Here is a 23338-nt window from a genome sequence, read left to right as displayed (position 1 = left end):
TTGATTCATCAGCATGCTTTTGCTATTGGTCTTCTAACAAAAAACTTCAAGCAACTTCAGGTAATGCAGTTTTCTTCTGCTTTCATTTAGTCAAAATATTTGCTCTGATTTCTTCTGCACCCCATCCACTATAGACTCCTTTCCTAGTATTGTAAGCATTTTTAGTAAAATCTAAACAGAAAGTAACTGAACAATATAAATCAGAGACTTTCTATTTCATGTTTATAAGATTTATAAAGAATGCATACATATGCCTATCTTATTTTTTTCAGTTTTCATATTCAGGTAGATGAATGTTGTCCATACAAAGTTTCACTGAAATATTATTGTAGTTTATTCATGAATCAACAGCATTTGTTGCATGCTTAATAGTTACTTAGCTATGAACATGAAATTAATTTTGTTTTGTTTATCAGAGCAGTGCTAGGTTTCCTAACTATCTAGCTGTAATAATAGTATGAAACAACTATAATCACTGGCCATATTAAGTGCCAAATATCATAGAAAAAGCTGGATGCCTGATTTTTTTTCTTAAAAGAAGATTTTTTTTAAAATTGTATTTCTACTGTCCTTTCTATGTGTGTTTTTCATTCCAAACACCAATGCTAATAGTTATGCTGGCACTATAGCTCTCATGTCTGTCCATTGAATATGGCTTCCAATGAGAGAAGTAAGCAGTGGGGTATCACAAGGTTCCGTCTTAGGCCCAATATTCTTCAATATCTTCATTAATGACTTAGATGAGGGAATAGAAGGGGAACTCATCAAATTTGCAATGACACCAAACTGGCAGGAATAGCCAACACTCCAGAAGACAAGCTCAGGATCTATAAAGATCTTGACAAACTTGAACAATGGATCCTAATCCAACAAAATGAGTTTTAATGAGGAGAAAAGCAAGGTTTTACATTTATGCAGGAAAAATCAAAGATAACAAGTACAGATTAGGCGAGACCTGGCTCAAAAACAGTAACTGTGAGAGGAACCTTGGAGTCCTAGTGGACGATCACTTGACTATGAGCCAGCAGTGTGCAGCAGCAGCCAAAAAAGATAATACAATCCTGGGTTGTATAAACAGAAGCATAGAATCAAGATCATGAGAAGTATTAGTACTGCTTACCCTAGTAAGACCACACCTGGAATACTGCAACCAATTTTGGTCACCATACTAGAAAAAAGATGTCGAGATCTTGGAAAAAGTTCAGAGAAGAGCAACTAAAATGATCAAAGGCCTGGAGACTAAAACATATGAAGAACAGCTGCAGGACTTGGGTTTGGCTAGTCTAAAGAAAAGAAGAAACAGAGGCAACATGATAGCAGTATTCCAGTATTTGAGGGGCTGCCACAAAGAAGAGGGCATCAAACTATTCTCCAAAGCACCAGAGGGCAAGACAAGAAACAATGGTTGGAAACTGACCAAAGAGAGAAGCAACCTGGAATTACAGAGAAACTTTCTAATAGTGAGGACAATTAACCAGTGGAACAGCATGCCCTCAGAAATCGTGGGCACTCCATCACTGGAGATTTTAAGAAGAGACTGGACAGTCACTTGTCTGAGATGGTATAGATTCTCCTGTTTGAGTGGGGAGCTAGACTAGAAGACCTCCAAGGTACCTTCCAGCTTCTATTCTATTCTATTCTATTCTATTCTATTCTATTCTATTCTATTCTATTCTATTCTATTCTATTCTATTCTATTCTATTCCCCTAAGAACTCTGGGAATTGTAGTTCTTTGTTAGAACTGAAAAACTGAATTATTAAATATACAAGATGATGGACAAAGTGACAATTATGCCATTATCACAGGAATTAGAAAGCAATGTATTTTATTGTTCTTCAATAGCTCGCACATAAAAGAATATTAATCATACTATTTAATCACCTTTGTAGCCTACACAACTTTCTTTTAAGGAACTTTCCCATTTGATCCTCACAGCAAACCTATGAAACAGATAAAAATGATGGATACATGATCGATAGCCCGAGAACTAAAGGCAGAGCTCATGGTGATCTGTAGTATCAATACAGGTAATAAGCCAAATCTCCAGATACCCAGAACAAGTTCTAGCTGTTATAGAATGAGCAAGTGTATAAATGTTACTTTAAATATTATTTAAAGAAAAACTTCGTAATTAAATTTCAAGTCCTATAGTAAAATGTTGCTAGCCTATAAAACACAACTCGGAAATCCAGAATCTTGACATTCCTATGATAGTTAAGGAGCAGTAAAGAAAGGAGATCCTGATATAAATGGGATTTTATTTTGTAATTTAAAAACAAATAAATTATTTTTCCTGAGTTTGTAATAACTTAATAAATTTATTCTCTTAATGCAAATAAAATTTGCCATTATAAACGTATTGCAATAGGCATGACTGTGGCTGGAATACTATGGATTATACTAGCTTTGCAAAGACTTATTATATGCACTGTAGTTTGTGCTATAATATGACTGGGTAAGATTAAAAATCCAGATTTTCTTTAATGTTTCTACTTCTGTAGTTTCTATGCAGTCTGCATGTTCAGTGCAATTCCTTGTTTACAACTATTCAAAAATAATATTATTATTAGCATCATTCTACAGCAAATGCAGAAAAGACAATCCAACAGAAATCTGAAAACTAACACAAAGATTTCCTCAGAGAACTGTAGTATGTAAACAAGTGGATGATGACAAGGAAAGAAACTGAATGAAGAAATGAGAATGGAAATAAACTTTAGGGAACTTTAAAATGGTTTTAAGTGACAAGTGAAAAAAGTGATACAATTGTTGATATACCAAAAAACTTCCACATAGCTACACTTCTCAGAATTCTTAAGAGGGGGAAGCCAGATCAGAAAACCTGGTTTATAAATATTGTAGTATTTGTCAATTAGCCTCTTTTCACAGATTGCATTTTAAAATTAGCTTGCTTGGAATGACATTGTCAAAGAAAACCAGATATTATTTAATTTCATGGTTTTTATTATTAGGATTTCCATTAATCCAAGTGTTAAATTCATGTTAGAGGCTTTAATTATTTAAAGTGGTAGTGATTGATATGTGAATAAAGTTGCTGAAAATTGTATTCACAGAATACAGTCATTATTTTTATTCTTTTTTATCATTTAAGATAGTTGTCATTTGCTACTCACATTTTTCTCTGCAATGATTTTATTTACATTTGCTTATCAAAAATACAGATATGTACATCTGTTTTGTTCATTCTATTTTATTTCAATTCATTTTAATGTAAAAAAATATTAATTCCTCACCAATGTTATGTTTGCCACCCCGAGGGAAGCATAACAGTAATGTAATGTTTCTGGAGAAAAGAAAGGACTATAGAAAACTGGATAAATTTACACTGAGGGTGGAAAGAAGAGAGAGAGGGATGGGGAAAAAAAGAAAGTTAAAGGTTGACCATGTATTTCTAATCATAGGAAATGGGACATAATAAATACGTATAGATCATTTAATCCCATCTTTTAGCAATCTTTTAACATTTTCAAGCATCACATATTGCCTTGTAAGGTATTTGACTGCTACAGAATATGCTTTTTAGCCTAACAAATGCAAAGCTTAGCAAATGCAGAGTTCCCCACTTCGCAGTCAGAATTGTGCTGAGACCCTTAGGCAACTTATGTTGAGCTTTGAGAAGATCGATCATCGTGTGGGCTCCCATCTGAATTTTCTGTCTCTCCTTCTGAAATAGCTTGCATTGGGGTGTTATATAATCTGCAGCGAACACTGTATCGGCTACTGCTTGCAACTGGAGGTGCTCGTGATCGTCCTACACGTGAAGATGCTGATGTGAGAAAACTTTTGGAAGAAAACCCTTCTGCGTGTATCCTTGGGGGAGAAGGAGAGAGAGGAGCTAATGCCTCGGCACTTGATGAGGCTTGGAAGGGTTCATCTGCAGTTTGAACAGTATCTCTAATTAGTTCTCCGGGAGATTTGGGACAAATAGGACTCTTTAATATCTCAGTGGCTGACATCCTGTAGCTAGAATCAGACCGACTACCTTTTTTCAAGAGCAGTAGTTTAAATTCCTCATTCGATGTGCTGGACTTTTTGGCATTCCGATAAATAAGTCCAGGAGACCTCTGGCTGCAAGGTGAATTTCCCACACTGGTAGGAATAAGGGGGATACTAGTTGTAGGTGAGGTGCTACTGACAGAAGACACACTATTACTACTAGATGAAGCTTTCAGTCTGTTCCTTGAAGAAAGGTCTCCAGAATCCTTTCTTCCGAGCACTTTCCTTTTTGACCTGTTATGAAAAGAATTACATTCAATATTCATGGTATTGAAACATAAACATCATATCTATGTGAATTTATCTAATCACACATAATCAAAGTTGACACAATTATATGTTATATGACATAGCATTTTGGGATCCATTGCCTAGATCCAGAAATTTAAATCATATCTCATTACAGGACTCCCCTACTGTACTATTAATAACTACATACCTACAAACCTAATTCATCATCCATGAAAATGAGGACTCTACCTTCCAGATATTAGACATGGTAATGTTTCTTAAACTGGAGAGGCAAATGGAAAAATTGTAAAACAAAAAGACCAGAGCTGGTGAAATGGAATTTAGTTATATTGTGGCTCCTCTCGCCCCTGATAATTTAGGAAATACTGCAAAGCAAAATAAAAAATAAAAACTTGGACCAAGACTGCTGCCAGTAATATATGGTAGTCATGATATGCAAATTATGATGAATATCAAGATCACTACAATTACAAGATTTTTTAAAAAATGTCGAACCTCCCAAGGTCACTACCTTGACGGAGTTTGGTATCCTCATATGAAGATGAGTAAGATTTCAGGTCCCCTCAAGTTAATCTGTGCTGCCTCATCAAGCCTAGGAAGGGTGACCAAAAAATGCTGGAAATGTATACCTAAACTACATATACTCCCAGTAGGGTTGCCCAAGTCATGAAAGTTATCTCAGCTTCTCAGATAAAATGTGACAATGTTTATATTGGTCAGCAGAGATATGAGAAGATGCTAGAAGTGGCTGGTTACTTTAGCAACTATGGCAAAGGCATCAATTCATACTGTGCAGGAGAAGGCAATAGTAAGTCATTTCTATATTTTACCAAGAAAATCACACGGATAGTCACGATTTGCATTATAGTGTCAAATGATGGCATGTCAGGTTAAAAGGCACTGAACATGTTATACAGAATGAGCGAGGATCATTTGGAGTACTAAAAATATTTATGGTATGGTTAGATTAAATCATCTTGACATCTAATTGCTGAGGCTGCTATGGAGGAAAAAAATCCAAAACTGCAAAAATAAAATTACACTGGGAAGATGGAATGTAGAAAACATGATCATGGGAAAGCTCATCACCATGAGAGACAATAAGAGACAAGTGAATTAGCTACATATTGACATCTTAGGCATTATCTAATAGCAATGAACTGAAATTGGCAACTTTCAATCAGAAGATCTTACTATTTATTACAATATGAAAAACAAAAAAAGAACAATGTTGATATAGTCAGAAAAGATATAGCAAAGACTATATTTGCATGCAATACCATCAATGACTGAATTGCATCAGTTAGACTTAATGGAAAACTCTTTGCTACAACAGTTATTCAAGTTATGCTCCAACTACTGATGTAAAAGAACCGGAGGTTGGTGAAATTTATGCTCATGTTCAAATTTAAATTGATAGAAAATGCAAGCAGTCTGTACTGTTTGTGGTTGTAGACTGAAATATCATTGTTGTAAGTAGCAAAGAGAGAAATGTAATTGGACTATATGGCACAAGAAATAGAAATGAAGCAGAAGAATGGTACCAGTTTTTGCCAATCCAATGATGCTTTTCATTACTACATAGTCTTCAAACCCAAAAAATGCCAATGTACACAGACCTTCCCAGAGAGACACAGAAATAAAATTGACTATATTATTGGTAAAAGGAGCTAGAAAAGCTCAATTAATACAGCAAAGATATGGCCAGAGGAAATGCAGCAGCAGAAGCAGTAAAGATTCTACTCAAACTATGGCAGCAAATCTGGAGAAATACATAGTGGCCAAGATTGGAAGACATGAGTTTGCATATCAATATCAAAGAAGAGACTTACCAGATTATGCAAAATATTGTACAATATGCTACATTTCACATATTACCAAAATAATGCTTAAGATCTCTCAACACAAATTAGAACTCTACATAGGAAAAGGAGACAGCAGATGTTTAAGCTACCTTGAACAAGAAACAGGAAACAAGAGACATTAATGGGAAAGTCAAAGAATACCAAAAAGAAATCAATAATATGTTCAATGAGACATTAAACTCCGTTGAATGTTTCAACTATATCAAGCTGTGGAATATTCTTAGGAAAATTGGAATAGCAGAACATCCAATTGCCCTATGCAAAACATATACATAACAGTAGGAGAGAAAGCCATAGAACATGGTGAGGAGGGAGACAGATCATTCTGGAGAAAGTCTGTCTGTATGGTTCATCCAAGCTGCCACCAACTTAATGGCAGATAATCAAGTAATCAAATAATAAAATATTTCATATAAAAGCCAAGCATTGTACTTGCATCCCTGCTTTATTTGAGTGGAAACAACTTCCCTGATATTTTCTTCAGTTTATTCCTGAAAAAACCTCCACAATACTTTATTCTTCTTTTGTAGGGTAATTTGTGCTTGGCACAGTCTCTTCGTAGTGTTTGTAAAATAGAATTTCTTCAATGGTAACTTCAGGCAGGGTTCTTACTGCTTGTACTCTTTCCCAAGCAATGCTGTGCATGTATTCACAAAGCTCCACAGTGTGATCTTCAGGTAATTAATTACATGTGGGGGAAAACGAATAGCAGTAGCAGGAGTCTTATTTATTTATTTGCATTAATATCACTGATGATGTTACCTTGTTTGGGTAATGGAAATTCTGCAAGAAAGCAGCCAAACTCAGAGAACAGCAAAGACTCCTCATTTATTTATTTGTATCATGCCTTTGCTATGTTTACAAATAACTCAAGGCGGCAAACATATCAACATACCTTCCTCCTCCTAATTTCTCCACAACAGCAATCCTGTGAGGTGGATTGTGCTGAGAGAAAGTCTGAAATTCAACCACTTTCTCTTTTCTCTCCCAACGGTTACTTTCAGGTTAGCACTCCATTCCCTCTATTTGCTCCCAATATACTTTTTAATAAAAAAAAGTATATTCAAAGGGGTAATTATGAATGACAGTTTAAAAATGTAAACAAGTTGCATCATGATCTATGCTTTCATTTTTTCCAATACTTAACTTTCATAGTGAGCTTACAAAAGGCAATTTTGATTGGCATCAATAGTGGTTTGAACTATTAAAACAACAAACAGGGAGAACCATCTGCTTTGATAAGGTAATTCATGGGGTTTTGCAGGTTCAACTGGGACTTGCAGCAAGGAGAAATGCGGAAATATGGCCACTTTATTTCACTTTCACAAAGCAATTTCTAAGGAGCATTTCCCTTGAGTTTTCATTGAAACAACATACTTACTGATCATCTGTAATTCCTATTTTAAACTATAGAAATAGTTATATTGGTTTAGACTGAAAAATAAAGTTTCTGAAACAAGCACTTTATCACGATTATGTTGAATAAATTGCTATTATGACAATAAAAAGTACAGTTTCCAGTTATGGTAACATTAACTTACCTGTGAATTACTGCAAACAGATCCTCTGTTGTTCGTGGTTTATTTGGAGACACCAAAAACTCTTCTACTTCAGTTTGAGAATCCTCATTTATGGGTGAGATTATAGAATCATCACTCAAAAAAGATTCTTCAAAAAAAGCAATAAAGAAAACTGCTGAGAATCAGGCACTAAAATTTGATTACATAGTCTCCTTAATTAATGGAATTAGGAATATAAGAATCAAAGCTAAGTACTGGATAAACTGTTAAATTAATATTAATGATAAAGGGCTCTTTTGTGGCTAAAAATTAAAAGGAATTGCAGATTTAGATATAAACATACATAGATACTCTGTCAGGTCCCATAGATCTCTATCGGGATACTGCCATCCTGGTGGGAGGGGGGAACCTCGGGGCTTTTTGTGATGTATTCATTTTACTTTGTTCCTCTTTTGCTTTGATGTATCTTCCTGGGAGATGGGAGGGGGGAAGGATGAGCCTGTGGCCATCTGCTTTGTCTCATCTCTGGAGAACCAAGGTCGAAGCGCCTGAGAACAACTTCTTATCACCTTCTCAGCTTGGAGTTCTCACAACACCATCACATCTCTGGATTGGCTCTCAATGGACTGGGCATTGAATCTTGGGGTTTAACCTAATGTTTTCGTGCAGGAATTAGAACCTGCCTATTTTCTCTGCATTCACTACCTCTCCTTTTGGTTTCAAGAGTTCGACTTTCTTGCGGGACTAGCTGAGGTGAGACTTTACCTTAGTCAGGATTTGCAAAGTGGTCAACCCAGAGCAGCATCAGCCCTATTGTGGGGACTGTGCACATGATGTCTAACCAGGGCAGCAAGCATGAAGAAGCTGAGTGTTGTGAGGAATCCTCCACCAAAACTCAGCCCGACACAAACTCCGCCGGCTGGACAGAGGAAGCTGCTGCCCTGGAGAGTCTCCTTGAGGCCAAGATGGTCCATTGGCATGGGGAAGGAGGAGGACCGGGAAGTATCAAAGGAGTCACCCTCACCTGTGGCAGCCAACAGCATGGCTGAAGGCACAAGATAGAAGCGCTGTATGATGATGGCAAACCAGAAGAAGAACCGGATCACGCCGACTGCCTCATGAAACAAGCCATGCACTCCATGATGGAAGCTTTCCAGGGCCTGAAAACACGAGAAGCCATAGCCCACATGGAAAGGGATGATGGAGGCAAGAGGAAGCTTCATGCAGAAGGGGGGAATCCCCGACCTTGGAGACAGATGCTGGCGCTGCCGAATCCGCAGAGAGGGGGACAACCACACCAGCCAGCCCTCCCCAAAGGGACCCTGATTGTGTGAATGTCCAGAGAGTTAGTATGGGGGGGGCATCAGCAGAAGGCACCCCCTCTTTGCATCTAGTTTGATGGAGACCCCCAGCAATTGGGGTTCTTTCCTAACCCATGTCCTCACTAACATGCAAGAATATGGGCGAGACATCCCCTCCAAAGGGGCTAGGGTCAGGGTGGTCATCGTGGTGAGGGGGTTCCTGCCTGATGGATAGTGACCCTCCACAATGCCAACACCCCAGAGCTTTGAAACTTCAGCCGTTTCATGACAGCACTGAAATGGAGGTTTGAAGACCCCCTAGCCGATCATGACAGAACTGTGAGGCAGGGCTGTTGCCCAGTGGCTGAGTATACCGAGGAGTTCTGAGATCTAGCTTGCCACTTCAGCTGGCTGGAAGACATCCTGGTGAGCTGCTTTAAGGATGGGCTGAATGACGACCTGTACTATGCCTGCATCGCCAGAGGGGCCCCTGCTCACTTCCATGATTGGTGCATCCTGGCTGAAGAAGCAGAGATCAACCAGGCATGGAACCAGTACCGATCAGGCAGGATGTAGAAATGGGCTCTACCAGAGAAGAAGAGACTGTCAAAGCCCAGACAGCCCCACCATGCTCGACCGTCTGCTTCAAATGCGGTAAAGAGGGTCACCAGGCAGCGGAATGCCGGATGAAGACCCCAGCAAAGAAAGGAGACTGACTGCCAGGCAGAAAGCTGATGAACCCCCCCCCCCAGCATGCCAAGGACATGGCCCTAAAGAGTGCTGAAGTCGTAGAGTTCCGTCCCTCCTCTAAACCAAAAGAGAGGACTGCGACTCCATCAGAAGAGCTGGGACCCTCCGACAGTGACTACAAGGACGACCCCCTGGTAAATGGTCCGATCATGCCAGTAGCCATGCCCATAGAACTGTTAATCCCAGGCATGGAAAGGAAAGTGACTCTAAAAGCATGGCTAGACTCAGAGTACACCAGATGCTTGATAAGCCCACCTTAGTAGGAAAACTGGGGTCTCTCTGAGGAGCACTAAAGAACCCAATTGCTTTTTGTCAGCTAGATGGGTCAGTTGTAGCCCTCTTTGCCATCTAGCTCATGGGCCTAACTATGGGAAGCCACTCTGAGACACTAACCTTTATAGTGGCACCCAGAATGGAATGGCCCCTCGTCTTAGGATTGGCTTGGCTCAAAAAATGGAACCCATGGGTGGACTGGAGGAAGGGGTTCTTGAAGTTTCCAAGGAGGGAGTGAGCCTCACGCAGTGGCAGCCACAAAGCAAAGGAGGGACCCCACAGAGAAGTGGCAGCTGTCTCAAAAAGTTAACTGAACTGCATGGGTTTATAGACACAAACTTGGCCTGAGACTTCATTCAACCAGCTACACCCAAGGTGGCTGCCCTGGTTCTGTTCTGGGAGAAGAAAAATGGGTCTCTTCATCTCTGCATGGATTATAGATATTTGTGGAAAATGTGTAGTCCCTCCCACTCGTGAAAGACATGCTGGTACACCTTTCGAATATTTTCTAAGCTAGACTTACAGGAAGCGTACTACTGAGTCAGAATTAAGGAGGGGGATGAATGGAAAACTGCTTTTAACTGCCCCCCTGGGGTGCTTCCAATTCAAGGTGCTCCCTTTTGAATTACAAGGGACTCCCACGGTGTTCACGCAGCTGATAAATGAAGTGCTCCATGAGCACCTGTATAAGGGGGTTTTGGTGTAACTTTATGACATATTAATCTACACTGAAATGAAAGCAGAGCATGTGAAATTGGTCAAAGTGGTTCTAAATAAACTCTGTGCTGCCAAACTGTACGCTAAGCTTTCAAAGTGCAAATTCCACAAAGAAAAAATCAACTGCTTGATCTACCAAATTTCCCACAAGGGGGTTGAAATGGACCTGGAGAAAGTGCAGGCTATGTTAGAGTGGGCGACCCGTCACACCAGAAAGCAGTTGCAAAGCTTCCTGGGCTTCACAAATTTTTACTGGCAATTCATCACATCCTTTGCACAAATTGCCCTCCCCATCACTAATTTGTTGAATACAAGGGGGAAGGGATGGACAAACTGAAACCTAGCCAGCCACTAAAATGGACTATGGAATACCAAGCCGCATTCAAAAAGTTAAAAGGACTTTTTTCTACTGAACCAGTCCTAAAGCATCCAGACCCTGAAAAACCTTTTGTTATTCAGGCCGATGCCAGTGATGTAGTCATGGGAGAATACTGCTGCAGCAAAATGAAAAGGGCCAACTACATCCTTGTGCTTACACATCGAAAAAACTGACAGAAACTGAGCAATGTTGGGCAGTGTAGGGAAAAGAGGCCTATGCAGTTAGGTGGGCACTCCTCACCTGGCGATGCTTTCTGGAAGGGAATAAAATCCCTTTTCAGGTCTGGACTGATCAGAAAAACCTAGAGGCTCTAAAAACCCCAAATAAATTATCCCGCAAGCAAATCTGGTGGGCTCAACATTTTCAACATTTTAACTTCACCCTTTATTACTTACTGGGGGGGGGGAATGTCCTAGCTGATGCCCTGTCAAGGCTATCACAATACAACAGCATAAAATTGGAAGTGATTAAATCTTTGCTCCCAGCACAGCAACTAGCAGCTCGAGTAACCATGAGAGCACAAGCAAAGAGGGAGTTGCCCCTAGATAACCCACTACCCTAGCCTTCAAACAATCCCTAGAGAAGGATGAGTGGTTCCTCAACCACAAGAATATTTGCTTGATGCAGGAAGGGCTAGCCTGAGTCAATATAAAAGGGGGAAAAGTGACATTGCCATATTCTATATTACAGGCCACCCAACCAATCAGAAGAAATAGATGAACTCTTTGCCAACCAGTTAACAAACGTATGTAGGAAGCATTGCACAGTAGTAATGGTAGACTTCAAATATCCAGACATCAACTCGGAGACAAACTCTGGAGCAAGTGGGAGATCTAACAGATTCTTAACCAACCTAATCGACAGCTTTATCATCCAAACAGTAAAGGAGGGAACTAGAAGTAAAGTTACACTGGACCTAATCCTTACTAATCAAGAAGAAGTGATAGAGAAAGTTGAAGTTGCCGGAAGCTTGGGTGAAAGTGACCACATCATGCTGAAATTAAATATAATGTAAACACAAACAATAAAAAACAATCCAAACAGAGTGTTAAACTTCAAAAAAGCTGATTTTAACAAACTCAGAGAGAACCTAGGAAAGATTCCATGGATGAAAATCCTAAAGGGGAAAACAACTCAAGAAGCATGGGAAACTCTGAAAAATATGATCATAAAAGCCCAGTCCAACACAATACCACTGAAAAAGAAAAACAAGAAATTCAAGAAGAAACCAGCATGGCTGCACAAAGATCTCTCTGACAAACTGAAAGACAAAAAGGACAAGTACAAAAAAATGGAAAGAGGGACACATAACTAAGGCTGATTATCAGCAGACAGCCAGAACATGCAAAGATGAAGTCAGGAAAGCAAAGGCTCAGAATGAACGAAGACTTGCAAGAGAAATCAAAGACAATAAAAAAAAGTTTCTTTCAACATATTAATAACAAGAAAAAAGTCAAGGAAACTGTAAGTTCACTAAAGAGAGAAGATGGCAAGGAAATAACAGGCAGCAGGGATAAAGCAGAGCTGTTTAACTCATTCTTTGCATCAATCTTCCCACAAAAGAAATTATAGTCCAACATACAAAAAAAAACCCTACTGCAAAAGACAAACTAGAAACAAAAAATAAGCAAGAAAATGGTAAGAGAACACCTATCTGACCTTGATGAATATAAATCACTGGGGCCCGACAGATTACACCCCAGAATTCTGAAGGAGCTGGCAGATGTTATCTCAGAATCATTGCACCATATCTTTTAAAAATCCTGTAGCACTGGGGAAGTACCTGATGATTGGGAAAAGGCTGATGTGGTTCCCATCTTCAAGAAAGAAAAAAAAAACCCAGGAAACTACAGACCAATCAGTCTAACATCAAGACCTGGGAAGATTCTGGAAAAGATAATCAAAAAACAGATCTGCGAACAACTAGAAGCAAAGTTATAACCAGTAGCCAGCACAGGTTTGTCAAAAACAGATAGAAGGGGAACTCATCAAATTTGCAGATGACACAACTTCCAGTTTGGCGTCGTAGTGACACGGATGCAGCAAGGCAGGACTCTCCTTTCCATGCCCGACTTTGGCTGCTGGGCCCCCTAAAAGGGCCTAAAATCACCCTGGAGAGGCAATGAAGAAGGAGGGATGCCCTGTCGATTACAGAGAGACAGTGGTCAATCTGTTTGATCTGAAGAAATCCCTCAGAACCAGCAGGGGGAAGACTGGCTGGATTCCTGTGGCCAGCCTCCGGCTACTGACAACTGAAGGAAAAAAGCACTAATTAGCAGATCATAAACAGCGTGTTTGGAACTGGGTGAGAATATTTATCCTTTCTTTACTATTTTACAACTGGATTTCCTGGAAAAGGCGCCCAAGAAGCTAAAACCCTCCAAACGCAAGAAGGAACGGGATTGTATCCCCACTCTTCCAGGGGAACGGAAGCAGCATTTTAATTTTTTTATGGGGAAAAGAAATATTTATCACTGAAGTGGAAGTAATGTAAAGCTATAGTTTTGACAAATTTGAGAACTGAGAAAATTGTTAAAATTTTCTCTTTGAAAGAATACTGGGGTGAAATACAAGAAATCAACCTTCTGTTTTAAGAGTCGGAAAATAGATATTGAATGACATCTAGTGGCAGATTAGAGTATAGCACTACAGCTGCAATGACTGATACAGACCTGGCAAGAAGCCTAGAAATAGATAGCAACCTAGCTTCTTTGTTGTTTGGTGACTTTTAGCTCAACGGAGAACAGCTGGCAATAGAGAAAAATATTTTAGCATACTTACTACAGTGTGAGAACTTAATTGTTTTGAAACCTGTTGGACTTCTTGGATTATAAACATATACTGAGCTCTGACTATTAATATTAAGAACTATTTGGAGAGAAAGAAACATTTGACTTTGGCTATGTTTGTCTGGGGAAGATTTTTGGACTGTTCTTAGGGTGGTTGCACATTTTGAACATTTTGGATTGTAAACTTCAGCTGATTGACATTTTCTGGATACCTGAGCAGAAGGAGTATTACAAAATATTGCTTTCAGTGGTGGACTTATATCCTGGAACCTATTGGATTATAAAGGCTACATATAAAGACTAGAAGAACTAGATGACACTTTGTTCTATGGACATTAAGATTGGTGGTATTAGACAAGAGTAGTATTTGGGGATCACAACAGTTCTGACAGAATATCTGGAGGGGGGGGGAAATAAAATGGATCCTTTATATCTAGCCAAAAGTGGTAGGAAAATATACTTAATACTCTCAACTGAAGCTCCCAGCCAGGTTTACCAGGGATCTGCAGGAATGATGCTTCAAGAAGAAGTAAATATTTTCCAGAAGGAAATACATTCTATGTTACAATTAATTCAGGAGACAATTTTTTGACATAAAGAAGATGCAAGAAGAAACCATGATGAAATTAAAAACAATTTTGATAATATAAATAAGCAAATCTCTAACTTAAACTTACAACTAGAAAGTTCCCAGAAAATGACTACAAAGAAGTCAGAAAACAGAAGACAAATCAGAGGAAATTAATCCAAAGACACAAGATATAAAAGAAAGGAAACATAAATTGGCACAGACAAATAAAAATCTGCAAGACTTAGTTACAACAAGGGAAATGGAAAAGGCACCCTATTCTTTAGGTTTTCAAAATATACCTGAAGATAAGGAAGAAGATTTTAAAAAACGGATTATAAAGCTGTTAGGGAAAAGGCCAGAAATTGGGAGACAAAAAATGAAAAGAGAAGCTGAGGGAGAAGGAAAGTGCAAGTTGCTTAATGATTTCAACTGGGCAGAACTCCCTCTCAAAAATACCCTACTTAAATTGTTTTTCCCATCCCAAGCAATATTCACAAAAACAGAGGAAGAATTTTTTGGTGATTTAATTACTTTGGCCTGGAAAGCCAATTGGCAAAGGAAGAAAGCTAGAGTTAGACTCAAAAAAACAGAAGAACTGACATACCAGATGGGGTATTATATGATCCAATATTTTTTGAATATAGTCAGAAGAATAGATAACCCATAGATATAAATAAATTTTTATAATAAGAAAGATATGATTTATAATTAGAATAGTACCTTTTCTTTTGATATGGGAATTATAAAAACACTAGGGTGACTTGTATAAATGAAATTTCTGGCTACACAAATGTAACTAATTTTGAGAAAATCATAACTGACAAAGATATTTTGAATATTGATGGGAAATTAAACTTAAATAAGAGCTTGAAAAACAGGACACTGGTTTAATAAGGAGACTTTAATTGCAAATACAATTTAAATATAAAGTGTTTAGAAAAGCTATTATAAATTGATACTATTGTTATTTGTATAACAGTAGAAAAATATGAAGAGGATGTGTATATCTAATTTGTATGTAATAATAGTAGTAAGAATTGTATTTGTTCAATGTTGGGAAAATGAAAACACTATGGAAGAAGAGAGGATCGGGGAAAAAAACACTGGATTGTATAGCATTGAACAGATTTATAGTGAAGAAGTTATGATGCAACATTGAGTAACAAATGTACCCAGACATCATGTTGTTTAATAAGCACTTACGATTTGTAATACTAGAAAATGAATAAAACACTTATTTTAAAAAATTGCAGATGATGCTAAACTGGCAGGAATAGCCAACACCTCTGAAGACAAGCTCAGAATCCAAAAAGATTTTCACAAACTTGAACAATGGACCCTATCCAACAAAATGAGTTTTAACATGGAGAAAAGCAAGGTTTTACATTTAGGCAGTAAAAATCAAAGTTTTAAGTACAGATTAAGCAAAACCTGGCTCAAAAACAGTAACTGTGAGAGGAACCTTAGAGTCCTAGTGGACAATCACTTGACTATGAGCCAGCAGTGTGCAGCAGCAGCCCAAAAAACTAATACAATCCTGGGTTGTATAAACAGAGGCATAGAATCAAGATCATGAGAAGTATTAGTATTGCTTTATAAACCCTAGTAAGACCGCACCTGGAATACTGCAACCAATTGTGGTCACCATACTACAAAAAAGATGTTGAGACCTTGGAAAAAGTTCCGAGAAGAGCAACTAAAATGATCAAAGTCTAGAGACTAAAACATATGAAGAATGGCTGCAGGTTTGGGTTTGGGTAGTCTAAAGAAAAGAAGAAACAGGGGCAACATGATAGCAGTATTTCAGTATTTGAGGGGCTGCCACAAAGAAGGTATCAAACTATTCTCCAAAGCACCAGAAGGCAAGACAAGAAACAACGGTTGGAAACTGACCAAAGAGAGAAGCAATCTGGAATTAAGGAGAAATTTCCTAACAGTGAAGACAATTAACCAGTGGAATAGCTTGCCTTCAGAAATCATGGGCGCTCCATCACTGGAAATTCTAAAGAAGAGACTAGACAGTCACTTGTCTGAAATGGTATAGGTTCTCCTGCTCGAGCAGGGGGCTGGATTAAAGACCTCCAAGGTCCCTTCCAGCTCTATTCTATTCTAACCTCAAGAATGTTTGCTCGATACAGGAAGGGCTACCCTGGGTAGGAGAGAAATTGTATATCCCAGCTAGTCACAGACCTTACATAGTCCTTGGCTTATGACAATACTTAGAAGTGGAATTTTCCATCACTAACCAATGCAATCATAAAGTATAACTGCATAGCTTAGCAACAGCAGTCCTCACAGTCCCAGTTGCCATTGTTAGCCAAATCCCTCAGTTGTTAGGCAAGATAACATCCTGCTGGTTTCCCACAGACAAAGTCAGTGGGAAAGATGGCAGAAAATTGTAAGTCTCATGTTGGCAGGCAGGTAAGTGGCTGCTGCTTGGTGAAGAAGAGAACAAGGGGAGTCTAGAAAAGCATGAGGGTACATGAGAAGTGCAACACGTATTTGAGGGTGCACAAAGGTGCGAGGGAGTGTGAGAGAGGCATAGTTTAAATTGAACAGAGTACACGAGGATATGTGAGAGAGTTAGTACAGGTTAGGGAGGGTGCATGAGTGGCTAGCACAGTGCAAACACAAAGAGTCTAGGGGACTTTGTGTAGAAGCCAGCAAGGAAGGTTGAAAATTGCAATCACATGATCACAAGGTATTGCAAAACTGGTGGTGAGTGTGAATCACTGCTGGTGAGTGTGACTCACTCACCAAGCACCTATATCGTGATCATGAGACCATGGGGATGTTGGGATGGCTAACTATTTGTTCAGTCCTGTGGTAATTTTGATCATAGGTCAAGGACTAGCTGTATATTTCTTCAAAGAATTATACATTTATCAGTGCAATATGTTAGGGTTTCACTGAAATTAATGGAATTCTGGAAATTATCCATTAATACAATCAAGTAGCAGCATTATTTCTAGCATTAAGTGTTATCATTAGCAGTATAGGAATAATTAAGAACTAACCTTTTAAGGTATCATCTTCTGTAGTTCCTTGTGTCTCAGCTGCTCTGCTATCACTGTCATCTGAGGCACTTTTGGTTGGAATACCTGACATGATATCATTTTCAGAGCATTTTTCACTGAGTGAATATATATTTGAGATCTCTGATTCATAACTGATATTCTCAGGCACTTTGTCATCAAGTTGGTTTATATCAAGCTGATGCTTCAGCTGATAACAAGTATCTGCTCCCCAAGTTAAGGAGTCAGACCAAGGAATATCTTCACATAGTGGTTCATATTTCAACTTTTGTTCACAGTGTGCAGGTAATTCATACAGAGACTGCACGGAGTCAAAACTCTTATTCTGTTCTGATCCACAAGAAATTTTGCCTTCAAGGTTGCTTGGAAAAACTGTTGTGCCTTGTGGAAATTGTTCATCAGAAACCCCGCAAGCTTTATTAGTTGTACACTCTAGCAAAATCCCATGTACTGATTGTATTTGATCTGGTACACTCTTAGCTGCTAAAACACTCTCTACTAATGAAGTTTGATTCTCTTGACAAGTATTTCTTCCACTAAAAGTTAAACTATCTTCTCCTAGTAGTTGTTCTGGGCTTATCTGTACTGGGGAGGGATTGATATAGGACACTATGGCATCTTCCATGAAGAACTGATGTGACACTTGTTTCTTACTTACACGTGGTTCCATTTTGCATGAAGAAATAGCAGTTACCAAACTATATTCTTGAATGGGTAGAAAATCTGGATTCTCTTTCTGTTTCCTTTCTTCAGGCTTATTAATTGATCGAAGATGTACTGACTTTAGCACTGAAGGTGTAATAGCAACAGCTGGTGAAGAATTAGAATTCAGTGCTTCTTCTACCATATTTGATTTATTATTATTAAAAGCATGCAGCTGGGGTCTATGAGCATATGGTTTAATCAAAACATTATGAAGAGCACTTAGGTCAAGATGAGTAGGAGGTATAACTGGAAGTTCTAAGTCTTTGTTTAAAAATATGTTGCCATCTTTAGAAGATTGTTGTAATGAGGATTTCCTTTCTGGTACTTTTGGCTTTCTTTTACTCCCTCCAGGGGATAGGGGACCAGAAAAAAATGCTGTTGGAAATGATGATGTTGGAGTTTCTGACTGACTGGAATAACCACTCGAAGGAGACGCTAAACCAGCCAGTTTTTCTGGGGATGACAACTTAAACTCATTCTCAACAGAGGGAAGAGAAGGAGTGGTGGCTCTTGAGCCAGACTGTGATGTTTGAGATTCAGAACTTTCTGGTGACTTTATGCATTCTATGACCGTTGTACCCGTAGCAGTGCTTGAGTTAGACAATGATCTATAGGGATCATTAGATTTCAAGTCATTTAGAAGCCAGAGATCTGCATAGTGAGATTGTTCAGCATCTTCATCTTTAAATGATGCAATATCCATGGAATCAAATGGAAGGCCCTTTATGTCATTCTCATCCTGATTATCCCAGGACTGTTTCAGTTTACTTGGCAGGCTAGTACTTTCTACCCTTGAAGGTGTGTTTGCAAACTCGAGGGGCAGCTTCATTTCCCTGGAAGTATGAGGCATATGTTGTTGCCCACTAGTTATCTTTGGTTCTTTCTTCTCTGAAATATCAGTTCTACTGTCAAATTTCCTTAAAGATGAGCTGCGTTTTGGTGGGGCTGGCTTCATCTTTGGTTTCTTTAGAGAGATGCTTGCTTTTCCTTGCTTCCTATGATCCATATAATCTTGCCAATTACAGTGAGTGAGATTGGAAGCAAAACTTGCATTCTGACCATTTTCTAAGCCCACAGCTGCATAGTTACAAATATAACTTTTATTTCCTTTGAGTCCACAGTCGAAGTGCATGGAGGTATAGTAGCCTTCAGTATCAACTGAAAAATGTGAGCTAGTCTCTGCTTTGTCCAATGGAGTCCTTTCTACAAAACTGTCATAAGTGGCCATGCTTGCAAAACTTGGGCAGCCCAGGCTATCAGTCTTGGGATGTTCAGGGCTGAAATCTTGATGGCAGGATGCATCATGATGATGATGCAAATAATTCCACTCACTATCACTTGTGTTGCTGTTATTAGGATCATCTAGCAGATCAGAAGTGAAAGAACTTGTCCTGTGACCTCTAATTTTATGTTCACCATAGTGTTCAGTTATGAAAATACTTGAATCTTCATTAGCATTAGGGGCAATGTTCAGTGATAATTCTGAATCGCAGTGTGAAGAACCTGTCAGGGGAGGTGAAGCAGCAGGAGGAATTGTTTCAGATGTTTGGGAAGGACATGTTGAGCTACTTCCACTCCAGTTTCCACTAGATGATTGATGATCATCTTTCTGGTCCATGTGACTGCTGAGAAGAACCCCAGCTGTGGAAATAGAGTGAATTGGACTTCCAAAGGTATCAGAGTTTGAAGAAATATCACAACTTCCAGAATCTACCATCCTTGATAACCTTGACCTCCCTCTTTCATTTGAATTATGATCTGGACTATGAAAATGCTGGGAACAAGCTAAGCCCCTGGGATGGTGTTCCTGTGAACAATGGTTATTAATGGCATCCTTACTCTTTGTGGAAATTCGTTCTTGATTTGTTAAAAAGTGTTCTGCCTCATATGCTGAAATTTTGGCACCATTGTTGTGGTCTTTTTCATTGGCTCTAGCACCTTCACGAGGAAGACTCCTGGATCGAACACGATTGCTCATTAATGTAAACATAGAGTCACCATTATCTGTCAGCACCAATATGTTGCCAGCTGAATGAGACAGTGAAGCTACTGCGCTTTGACCCCTCTGAGCTCGTATTCTTCTGCGGGATGGGGCAGCAATGAGAATATCTTCTGTTTGGCACTCAGAGTCCCGGGTAGCTGATCTCCTGTTGATGTTATTAGAGAAGTCTGGATTTGCATGCACAATGACATTCCGTTCTCTTGCTACTGGTGATTCATCAGAATCTAGGATATAGATAAAATGTTGTGAGTCATCACAGCTTTCAATTGGCTAACAAATTATGACACTGACATTGGCCTAAAAACTTCACAAGGTAGGTTTTAGTTTTGCTAATGCCATTTTTCACAAAGTAGAATTAAAATAAAAATAGTTGTTATCTTCATACTAGATGGCTCACATAGCAGTACTTAACACTATCAGGGATGATCCTTATTAAACAGGAAAACTAATCTGAACAGAGGAATACTTAATCTCTTACTGCAGTCCTCCCAAAGTGGTGTTTTCTTTGCAGACTTAAAACGCACACTTGCAAAGGAATAATCAAATCATGTGCAACTGAAATTAAGGAGCTGTCTGGTTTTATGCCAGCCCGATCTTTCAATTGTTGTCATAATAGAAGAATATTGATTCTTTAACAAAACAAGCTTAAGTGACTTTAATCTAGTTACTACTGTGATAGTTCAGTGTAAGAAAAAAAACTAAGTGAGCTCATTTGATTCAATGAACTTAATATTTAGCAATTAAGAGACAAAAATAATACATAAAATGGGGAGTGGGGACTAGTTGATCAACTTTTCAGAACAGATAATATGTGTACAACTGTCCAGAACTGTCAGCCTTGTAGCGTAATCCAAGTAGGAATCAGAAACAGAAGAGCTAATTCTACTTTGTTGTAAAGCTACTTTGGCAGAATCTTCGAAGTCTGAAAGTACATCTCTCCCTCTCCTCAAGTCTCCTTTACAATCAAGGGAGTCTCCTCTGACCCTTTTGCTCTGTCCTCTTTCCAGTTGTGGCCTCTGCTCTCTCGTATGTTACCCGTCCCTTGACAGTGTCTTTTGGCCCAGTCTCCTAAATCTTTTCCCATATACCATCACAGCAATAGATCTTCTAAATAAATTAGTCTGTGACAATTTACCAGCACATTCATTACAAGGAAACATTTGTTAGGTTTTTACAAGGAAAAATAATTTAAGCTACTTAGTTTTGAGCAAACTAAAAGAACACAATTCAACAGTAATCGGGTAAGATTGTATTTAGACCATATAAGCTAGAGATATATCTGTACTAAGTGACACCCACAATAAAACATACCAAATGCATCATACTTGAAACCACAATCAAGAGTTTGGAAAACTGTTGAGAAAGCAAGCCAGAATTGCATTAAGACAGTACTACAGTTCACTTCCGGCAAGACGGCCAACTGGTGACATGCCTGGGGAGAGATCTCTGAATGATTTCTTCCTGGAGTGCAGCTCTTCAACCTTTTGACTGAAGGGACTGGTATTCAGTTTTTAAGACCCACCCGGTCAGGGTGGGTCAAAGAACTTTCCCTCAGAACCCTCCAAAACAGCTGCAAGCCGGCAGATGGAAGCAGTCTGTATGCCAAAAGCTGGGGGGAGGGGTTGTAACCTAGCTTGAAGAGTTTGAAGAAGCTGATGTTTGAAATCCAACTTTCAAATGGACAGTAAGTTGTGCCTTTCCCTTCTTAATCACCTTCAAAGACTATTATTTTTTTCAAGCCAAGTTAAAAAGAGGCTCTTTTTTATTTATTTTTTCTTCTTTATTATTATTATTTTAGACCAACAAAACAAAACAAAACAAAACACAACAAACATTACACACATACACACATGATATATCCTTTTTTGTTAACAACAGTTTGTAACAGTACTCTTCTATTCTTTACATTTCCCCCCTCTTTCTTCTTTGAAATATTTGTCCTTATTGCCCCATTGTTTCTTATTTACATTTTCCTTCTTTCATATTCTACTACTTACTAGGAATCCAATATTATTCATTGTAGTAACACTCATATTTTTTATAAGACTCGACCGGAATTTCATCTAAGCATGGTGATCATACAAATATTCAAAAAGAGGCTCTTTTTAGTTACAGTCTGCTGTGTCTTTTTGAAGACTCATGCCATTTTAGGGACTTCTCTTTGTCTTAAATAATAAAGGGCTGTTAAGGCTGTTAAAAGAAGCCAAATAAGGAAGTGAGGCTTCTGGTTTTGCGCAGTAGCTTAGCAGCAAGGGGTTGTGCGGCTCCACACCCTACGGCCGATTTCTGCCTGCTAGAGGACCCTAAATGGGCTTGAAGTTGCCCATAGAGGCAACAAGGAAGGAAGGAAGTCCCACTGATTGCGGAGAGATGGTGGTCGAACCGATCGGTTTGGGAAAAACCCTCCAGAAACCAGCAGGAGAAAGGCTAGCTTAACTTCAAAGTCTAACCGAGTGATGGCAAACCTTTTAGAGACTGAGTGCCCAAACTGCAATGAAAAACCCACATGCATCGTCGAGTGCCAGGTGGGTGTGGCCCACTGGGTGGGTGTGACTGTGATGGTAACAGCAGACTGGGTGGGACTAAAAAGTTCAATCAATCAAGTCCAACTTTGCAAGATCTTTTTTTTTCCCGCGAGAAGTTGAAATTGACTGATTGAACCTTTTTTTTTTGTACACAGCGTCGGAGGCCTAAAGCGAAAAGGTTTTATAAAACCCAGCTAAAGGCCTAGGACTGGGGCGACAGTGCATGTGCCCACAGAGAGGGCTCTGAGTGCCACCTCTGGCATGTGTGCCATAGGTTCGCCACCACTGGTCTAACCTAAGTTACAAGCAGCCGAAGCCCAAAAGCACTACTTTAAGGTGATTGTAAACAATGTGTTTGGAACTGGGTAAGAATAGTGATTTTCTCTCTTCTATTTGAAAATTGATTTCCTGGAAAAAGAAAAAAAGAAAAAGCCTCCAAAAGTGAGAAAGGCGGAGGATCTTTGCCCCACCCTCCTACAGATAGAAGCAATGAATTGAACTTTTCAGGGGGAACAGAAATATACTGAAATGAAATGAATATAAGACCTAATTTGGATAAGTTTGAAACTGGTGGAAACTGTTAAGATTGTCCTTTTCAACCATGAAAATAGAAGTAAATAATAGAAGTAAATAAT

The 23338-nt window shown here is 38.9% G+C and overlaps 1 protein-coding gene across 4 annotated transcripts in view; it reads right to left on the bottom strand.

Moving 5' to 3' along the window:
* Positions 1-2240: 2240 nt before the first annotated feature.
* The window catches only part of NHS (NHS actin remodeling regulator), a 348337-nt gene continuing 327239 nt past the window's right edge, over positions 2241-23338 (bottom strand). For 3 of the 4 annotated variants that reach the window (XM_039332102.1, XM_039332101.1, XM_039332104.1), the window contains 3 exons: positions 17454-20402; positions 7678-7804; positions 2241-4253 (listed from right to left, as the gene is read on the bottom strand). In XM_039332102.1, coding sequence (XP_039188036.1) covers positions 3623-4253; positions 7678-7804; positions 17454-20402 — 3707 coding nt within the window. In that variant the 3' untranslated portion in view covers positions 2241-3622. The remainder of the gene's footprint in view (positions 4254-7677; positions 7805-17453; positions 20403-23338) is intronic. The other variant, XM_039332103.1, reaches the window with a different exon arrangement.

Source organism: Crotalus tigris, unplaced genomic scaffold (genome assembly GCF_016545835.1).
Source record: "Crotalus tigris isolate CLP2741 ecotype Arizona unplaced genomic scaffold, ASM1654583v1 scf7180000024447.884657, whole genome shotgun sequence".
In the NCBI taxonomy this organism is placed as follows: domain Eukaryota; kingdom Metazoa; phylum Chordata; class Lepidosauria; order Squamata; family Viperidae; genus Crotalus; species Crotalus tigris.
The sequence above is the reverse complement of the archived record's forward strand: the minus strand, read 5'-3'. Positions and strand labels throughout refer to the sequence as shown.